The sequence below is a fragment of the Bactrocera neohumeralis genome, unplaced genomic scaffold, assembly GCF_024586455.1.
Source record: "Bactrocera neohumeralis isolate Rockhampton unplaced genomic scaffold, APGP_CSIRO_Bneo_wtdbg2-racon-allhic-juicebox.fasta_v2 cluster10, whole genome shotgun sequence".
Taxonomy (NCBI): Eukaryota; Metazoa; Arthropoda; class Insecta; order Diptera; family Tephritidae; genus Bactrocera; species Bactrocera neohumeralis.
The window spans coordinates 8,552,336-8,568,847 of record NW_026089623.1 but is presented as its reverse complement, the minus strand read 5'-3'; the positions used below and the strand labels follow the sequence as shown (position 1 = coordinate 8,568,847).

General features: G+C 38.1%; 2 protein-coding genes across 2 annotated transcripts in view; one reads left to right on the top strand and one right to left on the bottom strand.

The window, feature by feature from the left end:
* LOC126765067 (alpha-methylacyl-CoA racemase) overlaps positions 1 to 11,102 on the top strand; it is a 129,729-nt gene extending 118,627 nt beyond the window's left edge. The window contains exon 2 of the mRNA XM_050482677.1: positions 10,036 to 11,102. Coding sequence (XP_050338634.1) covers positions 10,036 to 10,485 — 450 coding nt within the window. The 3' untranslated portion in view covers positions 10,486 to 11,102. The remainder of the gene's footprint in view (positions 1 to 10,035) is intronic.
* LOC126765082 (putative nuclease HARBI1) lies at positions 13 to 2,297 on the bottom strand. Its single transcript, XM_050482695.1, has 3 exons — positions 855 to 2,297; positions 650 to 797; positions 13 to 583 (listed from the first exon to the last, which is right to left on the bottom strand). Exons 1-3 carry the CDS (start codon positions 1,271 to 1,273, stop codon positions 365 to 367), a joined length of 786 nt encoding a protein of 261 aa, XP_050338652.1. The 5' UTR covers positions 1,274 to 2,297; the 3' UTR covers positions 13 to 364.
* Positions 11,103 to 16,512: the final 5,410 nt, after the last annotated feature.

Genomic DNA, 16,512 nt, shown 5'->3' with positions numbered 1-16,512 from the left:
TAAATAAACAAATAATGGAAGTAAGTAGTGTATTTCGAAAGTCGAATTGTAAGAACATTTATATATGTACATAGGAATATAGATTGGCTTCTGTATATATATAACTAAAGAGTTGATATATATCTTGATCTTGTTCTTTCACCTTCGCGCACGTACTGTGAAGAGTTATAATTATTAATTGGAGAATCAAAGTCTTCTGGAACCCCGTCATCTATTTCGTTGAACGTAATGCCTGCTTTCGTCATTATATTATGCAATATAACGCAAGTACTAACAAACAAAGCGGAAGTTTCGTGTGAATAATGTAGAACTCGGTGCTTCAACAAACATCTGAAGCGAGATTTTAAAACACCAAATGCTCTCTCTATGCTGTTTCTTGCAGAACCAAAGTGCCACGTGTGTTAAAAGCCACGGTTCTAGAGGATAACCTTGATCGCCAAGAAGCCAAGATTCTCTCCGTTGTATTAGTATGCTGACGAATGAGATGTTCTCGTAGGTCAGAAGTTGCCCAAATTCCAGAGTCATGTGTTGCACCCGGAAATTTAGAATTTACAAGTGTAAAACATAATCGGTGATCGCAAACCTAAAAAGCGATACACTCAAAAATTGCATTGGCATATATGTATGTGCATGCAAAAACAAAACTTACTGCTTCAACATTGATACTGTAGAATCCTTTTCTATTTAAATATAAATTAAGAGGACGTTCGACATTATTTGATGGTGGAGCAATGATAGCAATATGCGTGCAGTCAATTGCTCCCATGGTGCTTTTTATTCCAAATTTTCTAAAAAATCTGAAATATATTTCAAATAAATTAGCATATTATTATTTGTATTACAATAATACTTGCCCCGTTTTTATAAAAGTTTCTTCCTCTATTGAACTGGGAAACTTTATTTCTCCTCCCTTCACCTTCACAATAAGTTTTGCTACAGCTCGCACACTTCTCGAAAGGGATGACTGACTCATGGGCAAGTTGACGTTGTTACCTACACATTTCTGATATGAGCCGTGTCCAAAGAAGTTCACAGCTGCTAGAACCCTTACAGTTAAAGGTAGTGACGTTTTCTGATTATCATGTGGGGCCAGTTCATCAATCAGGCGGCGGCAAATTTCACGAGTTAATCTAAAATTTTGCACAAAGGTATTCTCGCTCAAAGAAAATGGATTGCTATCGTCGCGTAAACTTTTTAAATGCCGCGCGCGATTCCTATTCTCACAATTTTCATCTTCGTTTAACAATAATAACAAAAGTAAAATATCTTCCATTTTCACAACAAGATGCACAATCAAATATTTAATTCATAACGAGCACTGCTGTCAAGAGCATTTGACATCTTAACAACTTATTAAGAAAAGAGCTTTTTATTTCAGACACAGATTACCAAATGCTTGATAAATGTAAAACTTTGACAAATTAGAAATATGTTGAATTTGTCAAGTGCACAGAATAGGGGTGTTACATGTATTAAATAATCTAAGGATGAACCTTACTTCTTCCTCAAATATTTAATGAACAAATATCGTTTGATAATTTGTTCGGAAGTCAAGGTCTAAATAACATTTGCGGTCAATTCCAACCAAAATATGTATACACACCGACATTTGATACTGCAAAGTTGCACAATACTCTGCGCCTAAGTAGCAGCTTTTTCTTAAAAAAAATTTTGAATATTTGGGTGCCCAACTAATTGAGAAGCACACACCTCTGTATTTAAGTTACTAAATAAAACGCATTCTTTGCTAATAGGAAAGACGTTATAATTTATTTTTAACACAAATTCCGGTTACAATAAATGCCAAACTTAATTAAACGAAACAAGTGCGGGATCGATGCGAAATGAAGGGATGTTAAAATAGGAAGGATCACGGCTGATCCAAGGTTATGTAGAAGCGTTTTGAACTTTGTATCAAGAAAATTGTATAAACTTCTGTGGCGATAAAGAGCTTAGGCCCGTAGACGAATCGAAAGTATCTGCCCGGGTGTGTATAACGAGGTGTGTAAACGATTGTCTTTTAGATGAATGTTGATGTGCTGTTGAGAAGACGTGTAACGAAATATGTCTGCTTTCTAAACGATGTTATTGCAAACGCGCGGGATGGGTGTCTCAAAACGAAAGTGGTAAAATGAATGTTTCCCGTTTTCCATCCTTTTTGATGAGTTTGTTGTGGTATAGGCATGGTGTTGTTGTGTTGTGGTGTTCTCAGCTGTGGCGAACTAAGCTGTCTTATTAGGGTGCATCAGTTTTTCTGGGTAGAATGGATGGATGCTTAACTCATTTAAACAAATGTATTAAATCTCTTTAAATAAAGATTGTTAATATATATTAAATTCAAAAAAAATCGGATCTCTTAAATTACTCACTGATTTTGCAATTTGTTTCTGCAGGGTTATTTGATTCTTCTTTGTATTGCTGGTCGTCTGTCCAGTATCCCATAAAATTTCAGTGCTGCCAAAGCACAACAAGCCCATGGGCTCTCTCAACAAGCAAAGAGTGCCTTTTCGGATCAATTTATAGGCTAGCCAGTCAAAAACGCAGAATCGTGGGTCGTGTCAGCTGGCACGACCTATCTTATGGGCGCGCAATGTAACTGCACAGTCAAAAACGCTACTCCCTTCTCTCTTTGACGTGGGATGACGTGAGAATTCACGACATTTGGATTTTTGCCGTGGAAACGTGTCAGCTGATTGCTCTCTCACAACGCAGGGTTGCCATATATTATAAATATATATATCGATACACTGTAGTAATTATCAATTTTTATAATTCAATCTGTTCAATATGTTTCAATATGTTTCAATATGTTTGAAATTTTCATAAAATAACTCAAAATCAGAGTCGAATGCTATTATTTATAAATATATAAACTATGATAGATTGTTTTCAGTTTTGGTATTTTATATTGTAATAAATTGTAATTGAAAACAAAGATGTGCTCAAAACTATATATGCGCATTGAGCAATGGCAACATTCTTCAAATGTTTACAAACAAAGATGGCTGATTTCTGCGTTTTTACCACGTTTTTGACTGTGCACACATTTTGCCGATAAGGAAGGAAACGGAAGGAAGGGAGTAGCGTTTTTGACTGGCTAGCCTTTTATCCATGAGTCTCCTAGCAGAGATAAAGAGATCTACAATTCATCTTTCATTGGAAATAAGAGAGCAATCGCTAAACGTTATTCGTTTGATAAATGTGTAATTATGGCAACACTTATTATCTGTCAACACGGAAAACTTTTGTTACTGTGCATGTAATAAAATTTATGTAAAATATAAAATACTTATTTTAAGCAAATATCTAAATAATTACTGAAAAATAAATATGTAGAAACAATGTAATAAAGTGAAAGTGTATAAAAAGTCCGTTATATGAAAGAAATAATTACTAGAAATAGAGAAATTGCAAGATAAAATTTGCAAAATTTTCAACTTTAAATGCAAATATCTCTACAACTATAAGTTTGCTATAATTATACATTTTCTTAATCAAGAGCATCAGCCCTATCCAGAGATGAAGAGATGTTTAACTCCTCTCTCACTGGAAATGAGAGAACAATTGCTAAACGTCAAAACCTCCTGAACTTTGACCGTTGATCGAGTTCAGAAGGTTTTGACGTTTAGCAATTGGAAACGAGCGATGGCCAGATTGAAATCAGAGATAAAGAGATGTTTAACTCCTCTCTCACTGGAAGTGAGAGAGCAATTGCTAAACGTCAAAACCACCTAAACTTTGACAGTTGATCGAGTTCAGGAGGTTTTGACGTTTAGCAATTGGAAACGAGCGATGGCCAGATTGAAATCTTACCAAAAAAATATGTAAACAGAGGGATTTGTTGCATCGTTCAAGACTACTTGTAAAAAATGTAAAACAATGAAAATTAAATAAATTTGTGAAATTTAAAGGTTTTTGATGAAAAGTTTTGTAATTTGAAGCATCTTGGTAATATTTTCAATGGAAAATTATTAAAAACATTTAATGATTGAGAGCTAACAAGCTTAAATCCTATTATTGGGCATTGAAAGGACAAAAGTCAGTTGTTATAATATTCTTTAAAAGATTTAAATAGTTTCTCCATATAATAAATAACCACTATATAGTAATTTTTATTCATACTAAATGTTGGGTGTTTTAATTTAAATGCCCAAAAATTGTAATTTTGTTCAATCTGGCCATAATTTAAAATGTTATAAAAAACGCTAATTTTGAGGCGCTCTCACACTGGAATAAGTTTAACAACCCTTTATTCCTGATTGAAATCTTACCAAAAAAATATGCAAACGGAGGGATTTGTTGCATCGTTCAAGGCCACTTATAAAAAATGTAAAACAATGAAAATTAAATAAATTTGTGAAATTTAAAAGTATTTGATGAAACGTTTTGTAATTTGAGGAATCATAGTTTTATTTTCAATGGAAAATGATTAAAAACATTTAATGATTGAGAGCTAACAAGCTTAAATCCTTTTATTGGGTATTGAAAGAAAAAAAGTCAGTTGTTCTAATATTCTTTAAAAAGATTTGAATAGTTTCTCCATTTAATAAATAACCATTATTTAGTCATTTTTATACGTACTATATGTTGGTTGTTGGGCTGATAAATACCCAAAAATTGTTATTTTGTTCAATCTGGCCATAATGGAAAATGTTATAAAAGACGCTAGTTTTGAGGCGCTCTCACACAGGAATAAGTTTAACATCCCTTTGTTCCTGGCCCTATCCAACCATACCACTTTTAACCCTAAAATCGTATGATGGTACACTAAAGTTTCCCCAAAAACATTTATTAATTGAGAGCTAATAAACTTAAATGCTTAAATAAAATTATTATCACAATGGAAACGATAATTTTGCGGTGCTCTCATGCTGGAATAAGTTGGACATTCCTTTAACCCTACCCCTAGCAGGACATGCTATAACAATTCCATTGAATGTACGAATATCTTCATACGATTTTGGTCCACTTAGAGCCTTATCACACACGGCAACTTTTGTTGCGGCAACTCTTAGTTTATAGGCGAGGGGGCGACGAGGAGAGGAGAATCGCACCGAGTTTCCAGTGTTCAGCAACTCGCTTTGTGTTCTTATTCGTAACAGTTCGCTGTGACGTTTTTCGGCATTCGTGTTCTTTCTTTCGTAGTACATAGTTGCATTTGCGTATATTTTTTTGAAATTAATATTTTGAATATATATAAAAAATTTAATTTCATCTTTTGGTAAGTAATTTGCAAATATGTATACAAATATACATAATATAATATAAATATTTTAGTAAATGGAGTATGACGAAAAAATCTTATTAATTAAAGATATTGTGAAATGTATAGAGGAAGCCATACAAATTGATTCAGACGATAGTAAAAAGGGTGATATATGTTTGTTTTAATAAATAAAATGTATTTCTTAATTGACAGAGCTAATTAATATATGTGATAGAGTGGCCCAAATACCTATAAGGAAAAAGAAACGACAATGGGTTAAAGTAAAGAGTAGACAATGGGTTAAAGTAAAGTGAAAGGGAATGAGAAAAAAACTCGAGCAGAGTTGCGCAACACAAGTTGCTCGTGTGAAGGTAATGGGCGACAGCAAAAGAGAATCGCCCGAGAATTAGCAACTAAAGTTGCCGCATGTAATCGCAAACTTACACGAAACAAAAGCAATCTTATACCATGTTCAGACCGACACTTAATCACACGATTTCGGCTGTTGAATGGATTATCCCACTAATCTTAAAAATTTATCAAGATTTCGCCATACAAAAATGACAGTTCCAAATCACTTCATTGAAATGATTTGAAACTGATCCACGCTAAATCTCTCTGTGCGACTCTGATTTTGCGCAATCTACTTGGCAGCACTGGAAAACTGTTACATTATCACAGCTGATTTAGACACTACAAAGGGAAAAAAATGTAAACAAACAAATTTTTTTTTAAGCAATAAATCTAATTTCATCTGAAAATCGACTTAACAAATGAAAAAATGCTTCCATTATTTCTATTATATGGAAAATATTAAAAAAAGCCGTCTTTTTATTTCAAAATACCATATGACAATCTTTTCGATTGATAAATATTAAGCGATGTGAATTCTTGAATGACAATAACAGCTTTTTTTGATATTTCTAACGGCAGTGAGAACACTGTTGGGTTATGAAATGCTTAAATATAATCAAATCTTTTAAATTTTCGGTCTGAACATGGTATTAAATGGAATCGATCGATTATTTTGGGAGACACCATTTACATCGAAGTAATAATTTTATCTCCTCCTCGTTGTCCTTTAAGTGCTGAACACATAGAGAGCGACAGACTGCAAACGTTATCTGTCAAATATTAAAATACACACGTTCTTAAGACCACAGTTATTTAGACAGCTGCACGACTACAGCTTAGGGTTTTCTACTGCTTGCCGTTCTTGTGCTTCGCGAAATATAATATTATGTGTTTCATCTACTTCATTTTATACTTACTTGCTGTACATTTCCGTTTGTATTTTCACTTTGAATTGAAACAATTCCACAATCGAAATCCTTATACAATTTTCGGACCGGCATTGAAAACATCTTGAAAACACATTTGTGGGTTGCGGCATACATATAGGTCGTTCGGACCGATAATGTATGTTTTCGATGAGTCTTCACTGACAACTCAAAAATTTATTTGTTTTTTTACATTTTGAGCAACGGGAATGGTATGTTTTGGATGCCTTAATATTGGCCCGCGAAGAGCACTAATTTTGTTTTGCCACAATTCTATTAGTAGGGTTGCCCCCCCCCCCCCATTACTCCACAATTTTTTTTTATTTTCTGTATTTTTGCTTTTCCATTTTTCAAGATCAAAAGAGGAATTCTCTTGGTCTTGCAAGATTGCACGATGACACTTCCTCAATAATTTAACGACGAAATATTTATTGCACGAAAATAAACATAAGTTTTGGTCTGACATATTTTACAGCCATTGCTTATAATTTTCTGTGTGGTTTTAAATTTTTTTTTGGCATTTTTTTTTAACGACCAATATGGCCAGAATATCGTGCACAAATTTTGAGTCAATTATAGTCAAACTAACGGAGTTACAGACCGGCCGTGATCCTTGACTTTGAAACTTTTGAAACTTCAAATCGATTTTCCGGAAAACGTTATTTTTGAAGTTCGCGCACCAGAGAACTGCAACGAGTAATAAATTTTTGTTTATACTTAAGTACTGATCCGTTACTCTGTCTGATTCTGCCAGTTCAGTTCATGTACACGAAGCGAACTGTTTTATTCAAATCAGCGATAGAGAACAACTTTGTATCACTAGCGATCGGCTTATACCTGATTTGTTTATGAACGTTCGTATCAGCAGAAAATACCCAAAGTGATGCAAGCTCATGCATCAATGATTGAAATGATCGACAGCGTTCGGTTTGTATTTCATACCCTAAACACTGAGTTTCTCTAGTGCACTTCTGTTCTATTTCTATTTGTATACATGTATGTATGTATATATATATAAGTATGTTATATGTAAAAGGGAAATTCCATCGAGTACATACATACCTACAACAAATGTATGTATATATGTATGTATGTACATATGTACGTATTCGATGCAATTTCCATTGTTTACGCTTCAAAAATTTGTAACACGCGCACATTTTCAAAGCTGATACATTTTTTGCCACACACGAATCAAATCAGTGACATGATACGATTGAAACCGAAGCCAGCCATACGTTTACACGATCGTGATTGCCGAAGAACAGATTGTTCGTGTTGCATCAGGTCAGTTGACGCTGGCAGATACACGAATTGATTAACAATGTTGTCTATGCTGAACTGAATTGATTTGATTGTGTTTTTGGCACGACTGATTGTTCTGATTTTATCATACTCGTTGCAGCTCTCTGGTGCCCACACAAAGCGATATTGCAACTGCAAGCCACTTACTAGTGGCAAAAGCAAAAGTTGCGCCTCTAAAAACCATAAGTCTACCACGACTTGAACTCTGTGGCGCTCTGCTACTAGCAAAGCTAGTTTTCATGGTGCAGACCCACTTAAACATGGCAAAATACAAATTATATCTATGGTCTGATTCCGAAATAGTTCTAGCCTGGTTAGAAAAGCCACCACACGCGTGGAAAACCTATATTTCTAATCGAACGGCGCAAATACTTGACCTAGTAGGATCAGCCACTTGGCGACACGTTGCCAGTGCTGACAATCCTGCTGATCTAGGTAAAAGAGGGTCCAAACCCCTGCATCTCGCCACCACCACCCTATGGTGGAATGGCCCCCGGTGGTTAACAGAATCTCCCGATTTCTAGCCACAATCGCCAATGCGCAACATAATTGCCCCCGAAAGTCGAAAAATCGACACCTACCACACAATATTGGATGATAATGACATCCTTAAACGATTTTCATCGTTCCCCCGAGCACTCAGAGTAGTCGCCTATATTCTCAAATTCGCAGAGCGACTCAAACTTAAGGTAAAGGGAGCAACTTGCCCCCAATGCGATACATTGACACACCAAAGCAAATGTCGCTCTTATCGCATCAACCCAAACGCGCTACTACAGCCGCGAACTGGGGTTACTAAGAGAATCGAAGCCAATTGACAAAAAGAGCTCACTCTTAGTACTAAACCCATTTATAGACACGAAAGGTCTGCTTCGTGCAAACGGCCGGCTTGCTAATTCCAGCCTTACGTATAACGAACGCCACCCCATAATCATACCTGAGTAGTCTCCATTTGCCACATTATTCCTGAAATACATCCACATATTAATGCTACACGCCGAACATCGCCTCATGCAACATATGGTACGACAAGAGTATTACATCCCACGTCTGAAGCCCCAAATCAAGAAATGCATTTTCATGTGCAAGATCTGCACTATGCATAAGCAAAAAATGCGAACGCAGATTATGGCAGCACTTCCACCTGAACGCTGCAATTTCGCTCTGCCCTTCACCACCACAGGTGTCGATTTTGCTGGGCCTTTTCAAATAAAGGCGTCCATGCTAAGATCTCCCACTCTCATGAAAGGCTATGCTGCTGTCTTTGTATGTTTCACGACAAAGGCAGTCCACCTTGAGCTATGCACTAATCTGACGACAGAGGGTTTCCTCGCTGCATTTGCTCGCTTCGTCGCTCGACGTGGCTTCCCATCCAAAATCATGAGCGATAATGGCAAAACATTCATTGCAGCTCAACGAGCCACAGAGAAACAGTTCGTGGATTTCTTTAAACAAGTATCACCTGACATCGTACAAAAGTACGCCCCCCGAGGTATCAATTGGCAATTTATACCCCCAAGCGCTCCCCATATGGGTGGTTTGTGGGAATCAGCTATAAAGAGCTTCAAATCTCACTAAAAGAAGATAGCTGGCAGCTACAAATTTAATTATGAAGAATTCACTACATTATTAACTAAAGTCGAAGCCGTTCTCAACTCACGGTTCTCTCGCAAGATCCCTCTGATTTAACAGCACTAACTCCAGGGCATTTTTTAAAAGGAGAACCCATTCTGGCCACACCTGAGCCAGGCGTGGAGTCGCTATCCTTACTAAATAGATGGGAAAGAATTAAAATTCTCCATCATAATTTCAGTCGCCGATGGAAAGAAGACTATATCAAGGACCTCCACAAGAGGTACCGTTGGAAAATTACAGAAAATGCGCCAAAGATTGGAGATTGTGTCCTCATTCAGGACGAGTGTCTCCCCTCTACCAAATGGCGGCTCGGCCGCATAGAGAAGCTTTACCCAGGCTCCGACGGTCATATTCGCGTAGTCGATCTCCGTACTCAATCCGGGAAGTTAACAAGACCGCTCGTGAAACTATGCTTTTTACCGACAGCCGATAACATCGAAACGTAAACGAAAAACCCATAAACCCGATATAATAAATATTTTAAAATATCACACAAAACAATGTAATGGTCAATCAACTTGACGTTCCACTTCTGCCACAACGTGGCAGCCATACCCATATCCACTTCATGCAACAAATTTTCAATTAAAATAACACTCTTCCATACAGATAAACATGGATGCAGACATGCCACTCGCTCCGACGCCAACCATTCGCTCGACTATCCACGTGCCACGCCCAGTGGCAGCTCCAGTTGCGGCAGCCCTAGTTGCGGCTGGCCCAGTCGCAGCTCCCCGAACCACCACATCAACGGGTCCGCGTAGTGGAACGCGAGCACTGCCGTCAACGCTCATATCAGCAGCAGAGCCGCAGTGCACCTGTGGATGCACTGCGCCATTTTTAAAGGTTTGCCACCACAGCAAAAGCGCGTCGTCCAGGCACACGGCCACTGCCTCAATTGTCTGGCACCTACCCACACTACCCAGGAGTGTACCTCGGCAAACGTGTGCCAGATATGTATGTGGCCTCACCACACCATGCTGCACCGAACCACCAGACCCGACATCGGTCAACAATCTGGTAGCCACCACCGTGGTGCAGTACGACAACCGCCAATAAGCCGGAATGAACGATCGCGTCGACAGCCAACCACATCTCCCACCCGTATTTGGCGGCAACAGAATGGGACGTCGACACGACGCCAGCAACAAACGCCCCGTCCGCGCCGCACCTCAGGCCTAAGCAACGTTGTAGCCACGCTCCAGCAGTTGCAACGACTTCTAGGCTGAAATATTCGCCTAGGGGGGCCGGGATGGCTAAATGAGCTTCAGTCCCCTGCCCCACCTGACACATAACCAACACCGAACACCTAACCACAACAATAATCCCGCATCCAGAACACTCTACACTCACCGCATTAAAATATACGTCACTAGCACTCTTCATTCACCACACTCATCTCTACACCACCTATAATCCACATCACACATAACTACTTTGCCACTGCATTTTTCACCTCAATCAAAAGGGAACAAAAGGGGCGGAGAAACAAGTTCACCACTACTTCTTTTTGCGATCCGCTAACGATCAGCCGTGCGAGTAACCCCGAGCGACAACATATTGTGCGAACATTCATTTTTTTATAATTCGAGTGAAATCTATAAATTGTACATAAAGTTAAAGTAAAATAAAATGTTTGTAAATTTTTGGCGAAATTGAGTGTTGCCTCTTTTTTATATAAGGTTCCGAACGGTGAGTGCGAAGAAATTAACTGAGAAAAACACCTTTACTATTCCCAAATGTGGATTTTCCTTGACACGTTCATATATCGCATATCCTATGATAAATACATTTGTATTTACCCTGCCAGCCATGGCTAACCACTTTTCTCAAATATTTAAATACAACTACAAATTTTTTCTCTGTGCACTAACACCAATACACATGTTCTGGTTATTTTTTTTTTTTTTTGTATACCTAGGTGCGATGAAAAAGTTTCTTTCATTTCTTCATTTATTTGAATGAGTGCGAATGAGAAAACATAATTGTCAATAGTGCCAAAATAAAATCTCAAAAAGGGTAATAAAAAAACGATAGAAAGACGCTCGTGCTCGTACAACAAGAAGGTTAGTGAATGGATTTTATGTGATTTTTTTAAATAATTTGCAAATAATTACTTCATTTGTTTTATAGCATTGGAAATCAGAATGAATTGGAAACAGCAGCAGCAGCAATATCATCAGAAGCCGCAAATATAAATTGTTAAGTAAGTATGTGAAAATAAATGTGTGTTGTTTGAAATTGGACTGGGCAGTCTTATATAATACGCAAAAATAAATACATACATATGTATTTTATGCGTTTAAGGCGGCCTGCACAATCCAATATAATATGTGAAAACAAATGTTTGTTTTACATTTTAAATTATCAGATATTGTTAATATTTCTTTCAGATATTATTATCATTTTTATATAATTAATCTTTTCTCTCAGATGCTATTATTATTTTTATTTGATTAAACTTTTTTCAGATTTTATCACCATTTTTATTTAATTAATCTTTCTTTCAGACATTATTATCACTTTATACAATTAATCTTTCTTCTGTTTTAGATATTATGTTTAAATTTAATATAATTAAATTTAATTATTCTTTATTTTCAGATATTAATAATTTTTTAATTGAACATATTTGTAATTCTGTAAAAATTGTTTATTAATAAAGAAAAATAAAAAAAAACTTAAATTTAACATATTTGTTTAGAATTCTACAAAAAAATTCAAATTAGGAATCAAAAACTGCAATCCTGCATCAGCTGACGATTAGGGTAATTAGAGTAGTTCAGCTATATTTGTACATAAATAATTTATATGACACTGCTGAATGAGCGCAACAGAGATGTATGATCACATGTATACGTACGTGTGAGGGGAAAAGTGGTTAGAATCTTCACGCGGCCTATGGCGCGTTAAGTACTGGCGCACTTGTCAAAGCTAATTTTAGTTCTTCGACTGCCAAAAGCTCTTCGTCACCCATTTTAAACCTAACGCTCTTCCGAAACAAGTCCGTAAGCGACCTAGCTTTCGATGCGTAATCCGCCACAAACCTTCGAAAATATTAAGTTAATCCAAAAAAACGCTCAGCTGACATCACATTATTAGGTGTTGGTAAGTTTGACACCGCTCGTATTTTCTTCTCTGAAGGCTTCATAGTTCCCTCTTCTACTAGATATCCCAAGAAGGACACTTTTTTCTTTAAAAACTGGCATTTGTCCCAACACATTCGTAAACCATATTCAATATTATTATTATTATTCAACTTTCTGCGTATTAGTCTCCTCACCTTTTGCAGGCACAACAATATCATCCATATACACAGGAGAATTCGAAATGCCAAATGGGACGTACATATAAAAACTCATATTGACCGTGGTGTGTAACAAATGATGTAAACTTTTGAGCCTCGCGTGAAACTGGCACATGAAAGAATCCATTGGCCAGACAAAGGTTGTAAAAATCTTTGCGGTCTGTAATCGTTTTTTCACCACTTTTGAGGGTTTCAAAACCTACTGTTTCACTAGTTTTTTCTCTACTTTTGGCTGGCAGGTTACCTCTTTTACTTTACCACTAATACATATTCATGTGTAACTTTTTGTCTTGAAATGGAAAACTCTTTTGTAAGAGAAGCAACATTCATCATACGAAATTGTTTAATGTGACGCACATATTTAGAGATTTTACATAGTCTCATTAAGTTATAAGTTATAACAATCCGGAAGCATAGCGTTCAGAGTTATATTTGCGTAAACTTATTTTAGTATGCAATCCAACAACAAATTTTTTAAACTAGTATACAAATTTATGATTTGATGATTTTACGATGCTTTATGACACGTTGTGAGTACTCTAATTGAAATGAAATGTTAAAAAATGAATCGCCATTGAATCGCCATTCGAAGAAAAATTTTAAGCATCGTAAATGGTTTGAAGAGTGTCAAGTAAATTGGAAATATTTTATTTATTACAATTAGAATCCTTTCAGAACAAGAAATGATGGAAAGAAGATTGGAAGAAGAAATTTTTAATATATTTGATATATTATTTAAACTTTATGCAGCTACAAATATTTCGTCGGTAAATCTTATAACTTGCACCAGCAGTCAATGTACATGCAAAGTCAATGTACGAAATTGCGATCAACTCAAATCTGCCACAAATAGTAACAGATTCACAGGTTAGTTCAATCAGAAAAACTTAAAGATGCAATTAATGGCGTTATTAAAAAATCGTGAGATTTGTATGCTGTTAGATTTGGGGGAGCCTTTGTGTGAAATACTCGTACAGCGCAGTCGAATGGTTGATTGATGATTCGAGTTTACAGCAGGCATTAGGAATCTTGGCGAAAAGGTCGCGCAGAGTTTGGGTGAACCTGCTGCGCAATACCTAAAATAACTATTTATTTACTTAGTGTTTTTTGGGTGCTTTTAGATCACCCTTTCCAATATGCTGGTGTGAGGTCAAATAACGTAAGACTGTGTGCTTATATAAATACTTGATTATATGTGCCTAAACAATTATTGAATTGTTCATAATTACAGATAGAAATTGTGATGTGTGCAGGTGTATAGAATGTGCATCGCTTGGCCAATTACACTGCATTGGTAATGCCTTTGCCCGAATACGATTCAACAACACCATGCTTGCATATTATGTATATATATTATATTATACTAATTGCTGGTTTAATAGTCATATATAAATAAAGCACAGTGGCTAAATGAGTAGCGACGTCCCATCACATTCACATCACTTCACCACACCGAAACACACCAATCACCACAAAATCAAAAGCACGCATTAACCTCATCACGCGAGAAAACACTATACATTAACACACGCACATGCATCAAAACGCGATCCAGCATACCAATTATAACAAAAGGGAACGAGAAAGGATCTCGCGCATTTTTTGTCAACAATAAGGTGAGTTTTTTACATGGTCCTTCGAGCCATAAAGAAGGGCACTGTGGCTAAATAAAGACAAAAAAGAATTAAGATTTCGAAAAAAAACGAAATTTTACTTGTGAAAAAGTGCGGTAATAAAACACTAAAAGTTAATAACAAGTGACAAAACCAAATCTATAAGCAAACTCTCGGATGAGAGACCCCCCTTTTGATGACGACCACGGCAAACGAAATAAGGACTACGATTTAAGGGCATGCACCTGGAATGTCCGGTCCCTTAATTGGGAAGGTGCCGCTGCCCAGCTGGTTGATGTCCTCGTGAAAATAAAGGCTGACATCACCGCCGTCCAAGAAATGCGATGGACGGGACAAGGACAAAGACGAGTAGGTCCTTGTGACATTTACTACAGTGGCCATATAAAGGAGCGCAAGTTTGGTGTGGGATTCGTGGTGGGAGAGAGACTCCGTCGCCGAGTACTATCATTCACTCCGGTGAATGAACGTCTAGCCACAATCCGCATCAAAGCGAGGTTCTTCAACATATCGCTGATCTGCGCCCACGCTCCGACGGATGAGAAGGACGATGTGACCAAAGATGCCTTTTATGAGTGCTTGGAACGCACTTATGAGAGATGCCCCCGCCACGATGTCAAAATCGTGCTTGGCGACTTTAACGCCAGGGTGGGCAAAGAAGGTATCTTTGGCACTATGGTCGGTAAATTCAGCCTCCACGAGGAAACATCCCCAAATGGGTTGAGGCTGATCGACTTCGCCGGGGCCCGAAATATGGTTATCTGTAGTACTAGATTCCAGCACAAAAAAATTCATCAAGCTACCTGGCTGTCTCCGGATCGAAAAACTACCAACCAGATCGATCATGTTGTGATAGACGGAAGACACGTCTCCAGTGTTTTAGATGTGCGTGCGCTCCGAGGTCCTAACATCGACTCGGACCACTATCTTGTTGCAGCCAAGATTCGCACCCGCCTCTGTGCAGCAAAAAACGCACGCCAAAAAACACAAGGAAGGTTCCACGTCGAAAAGCTGCAATCACAACAGACTGCCGAACGATTTTCTACTCGGCTTGCACTCCTGCTCTCTGAGAGCACTCATCAACAACTCGGTATAAGGGAACTGTGGGACGGCATTTCAAATTCCTTACGTACAGCTGCATCCGAAACCCTTGGTTTTCGGAAAGCGCAAAAGAACAACTGGTACGACGAGGAGTGCCGCGCCGCAGCGGAGGGAAAACAGGCTGCCTACCTCGCAACGTTACGATCGACCACAACACGTGCGGGATGGGATAGATACCGAGAATTGAAGAGGGAAGCGAGACGCATCTGCAGACAGAAAAAGAAAGAGGCCGAAATGCGTGAGTATGAAGAGCTTGATAAGCTGGCCGACAGGGGTAATGCTCGAAAATTCTACGAAAAAATGCGGCGGCTTACAGAAGGTTTCAAGACCGGAGCATACTCTTGTAGAACCCCCAAAGGTGATCTAGTGACCGATGCCCAGAGCATACTTAAATTATGGAGGGAACACTTCTCCAGCCTGCTGAATGGCAGTGAATGCACAACGCCAGGAGAAGGCGAACTCGATTCCCCAATCGATGACGATGGAGCAGACGTCCCATTGCCCGACCATGAAGAAGTTCGAATAGCAATTACCCGCCTGAAGAACAACAAAGCGGCGGGGGCCGATGGATTACCGGCCGAGCTATTCAAACACGGCGGCGAAGAACTGATAAGGAGCATGCATCAGCTTCTTTGTAAAATATGGTCGGACGAAAGCATGCCCAACGATTGGAATTTAAGTGTGCTATGCCCAATCCATAAAAAAGGAGACCCCACAATCTGGGCCAACTACCGTGGGATTAGCCTCCTCAACATCGCATATAAGGTTCTATCGAGCGTATTGAGTGAAAGATTAAAGCCCACCGTCAACAAACTGATTGGACCTTATCAGTGTAGCTTTAGACCTGGAAAATCAACAACCGACCAGATATTCACCATGCGCCAAATCTTGGAAAAGACCCGTGAAAGGAGAATCGACACACACCACCTCTTCGTCGATTTCAAAGCTGCTTTCGACAGCACGAAAAGGAGCTGCCTCTATGCCGCGATGTCTGAATTTGGTATCCCCGCAAAACTAATACGGCTGTGTAAACTGACGCTGAGCAAC

What these genes read in the sequence shown, in the direction of transcription:
- LOC126765082 (XM_050482695.1), bottom strand. Translation starts at nt 1,273, where the DNA reads ATGGAAGATATTTTACTTTTGTTATTATTGTTAAACGAAGATGAAAAT. An exon ending in GAAACTTTTATAAAAACGGG is followed by an intron (nt 798 to 854) that starts GCAAGTATTATT and finishes AATATATTTCAG; the next exon opens with ATTTTTTAGAAAATTTGGAA. An exon ending in ACAGTATCAATGTTGAAGCA is followed by an intron (nt 584 to 649) that starts GTAAGTTTTGTT and finishes ATCGCTTTTTAG; the next exon opens with GTTTGCGATCACCGATTATG.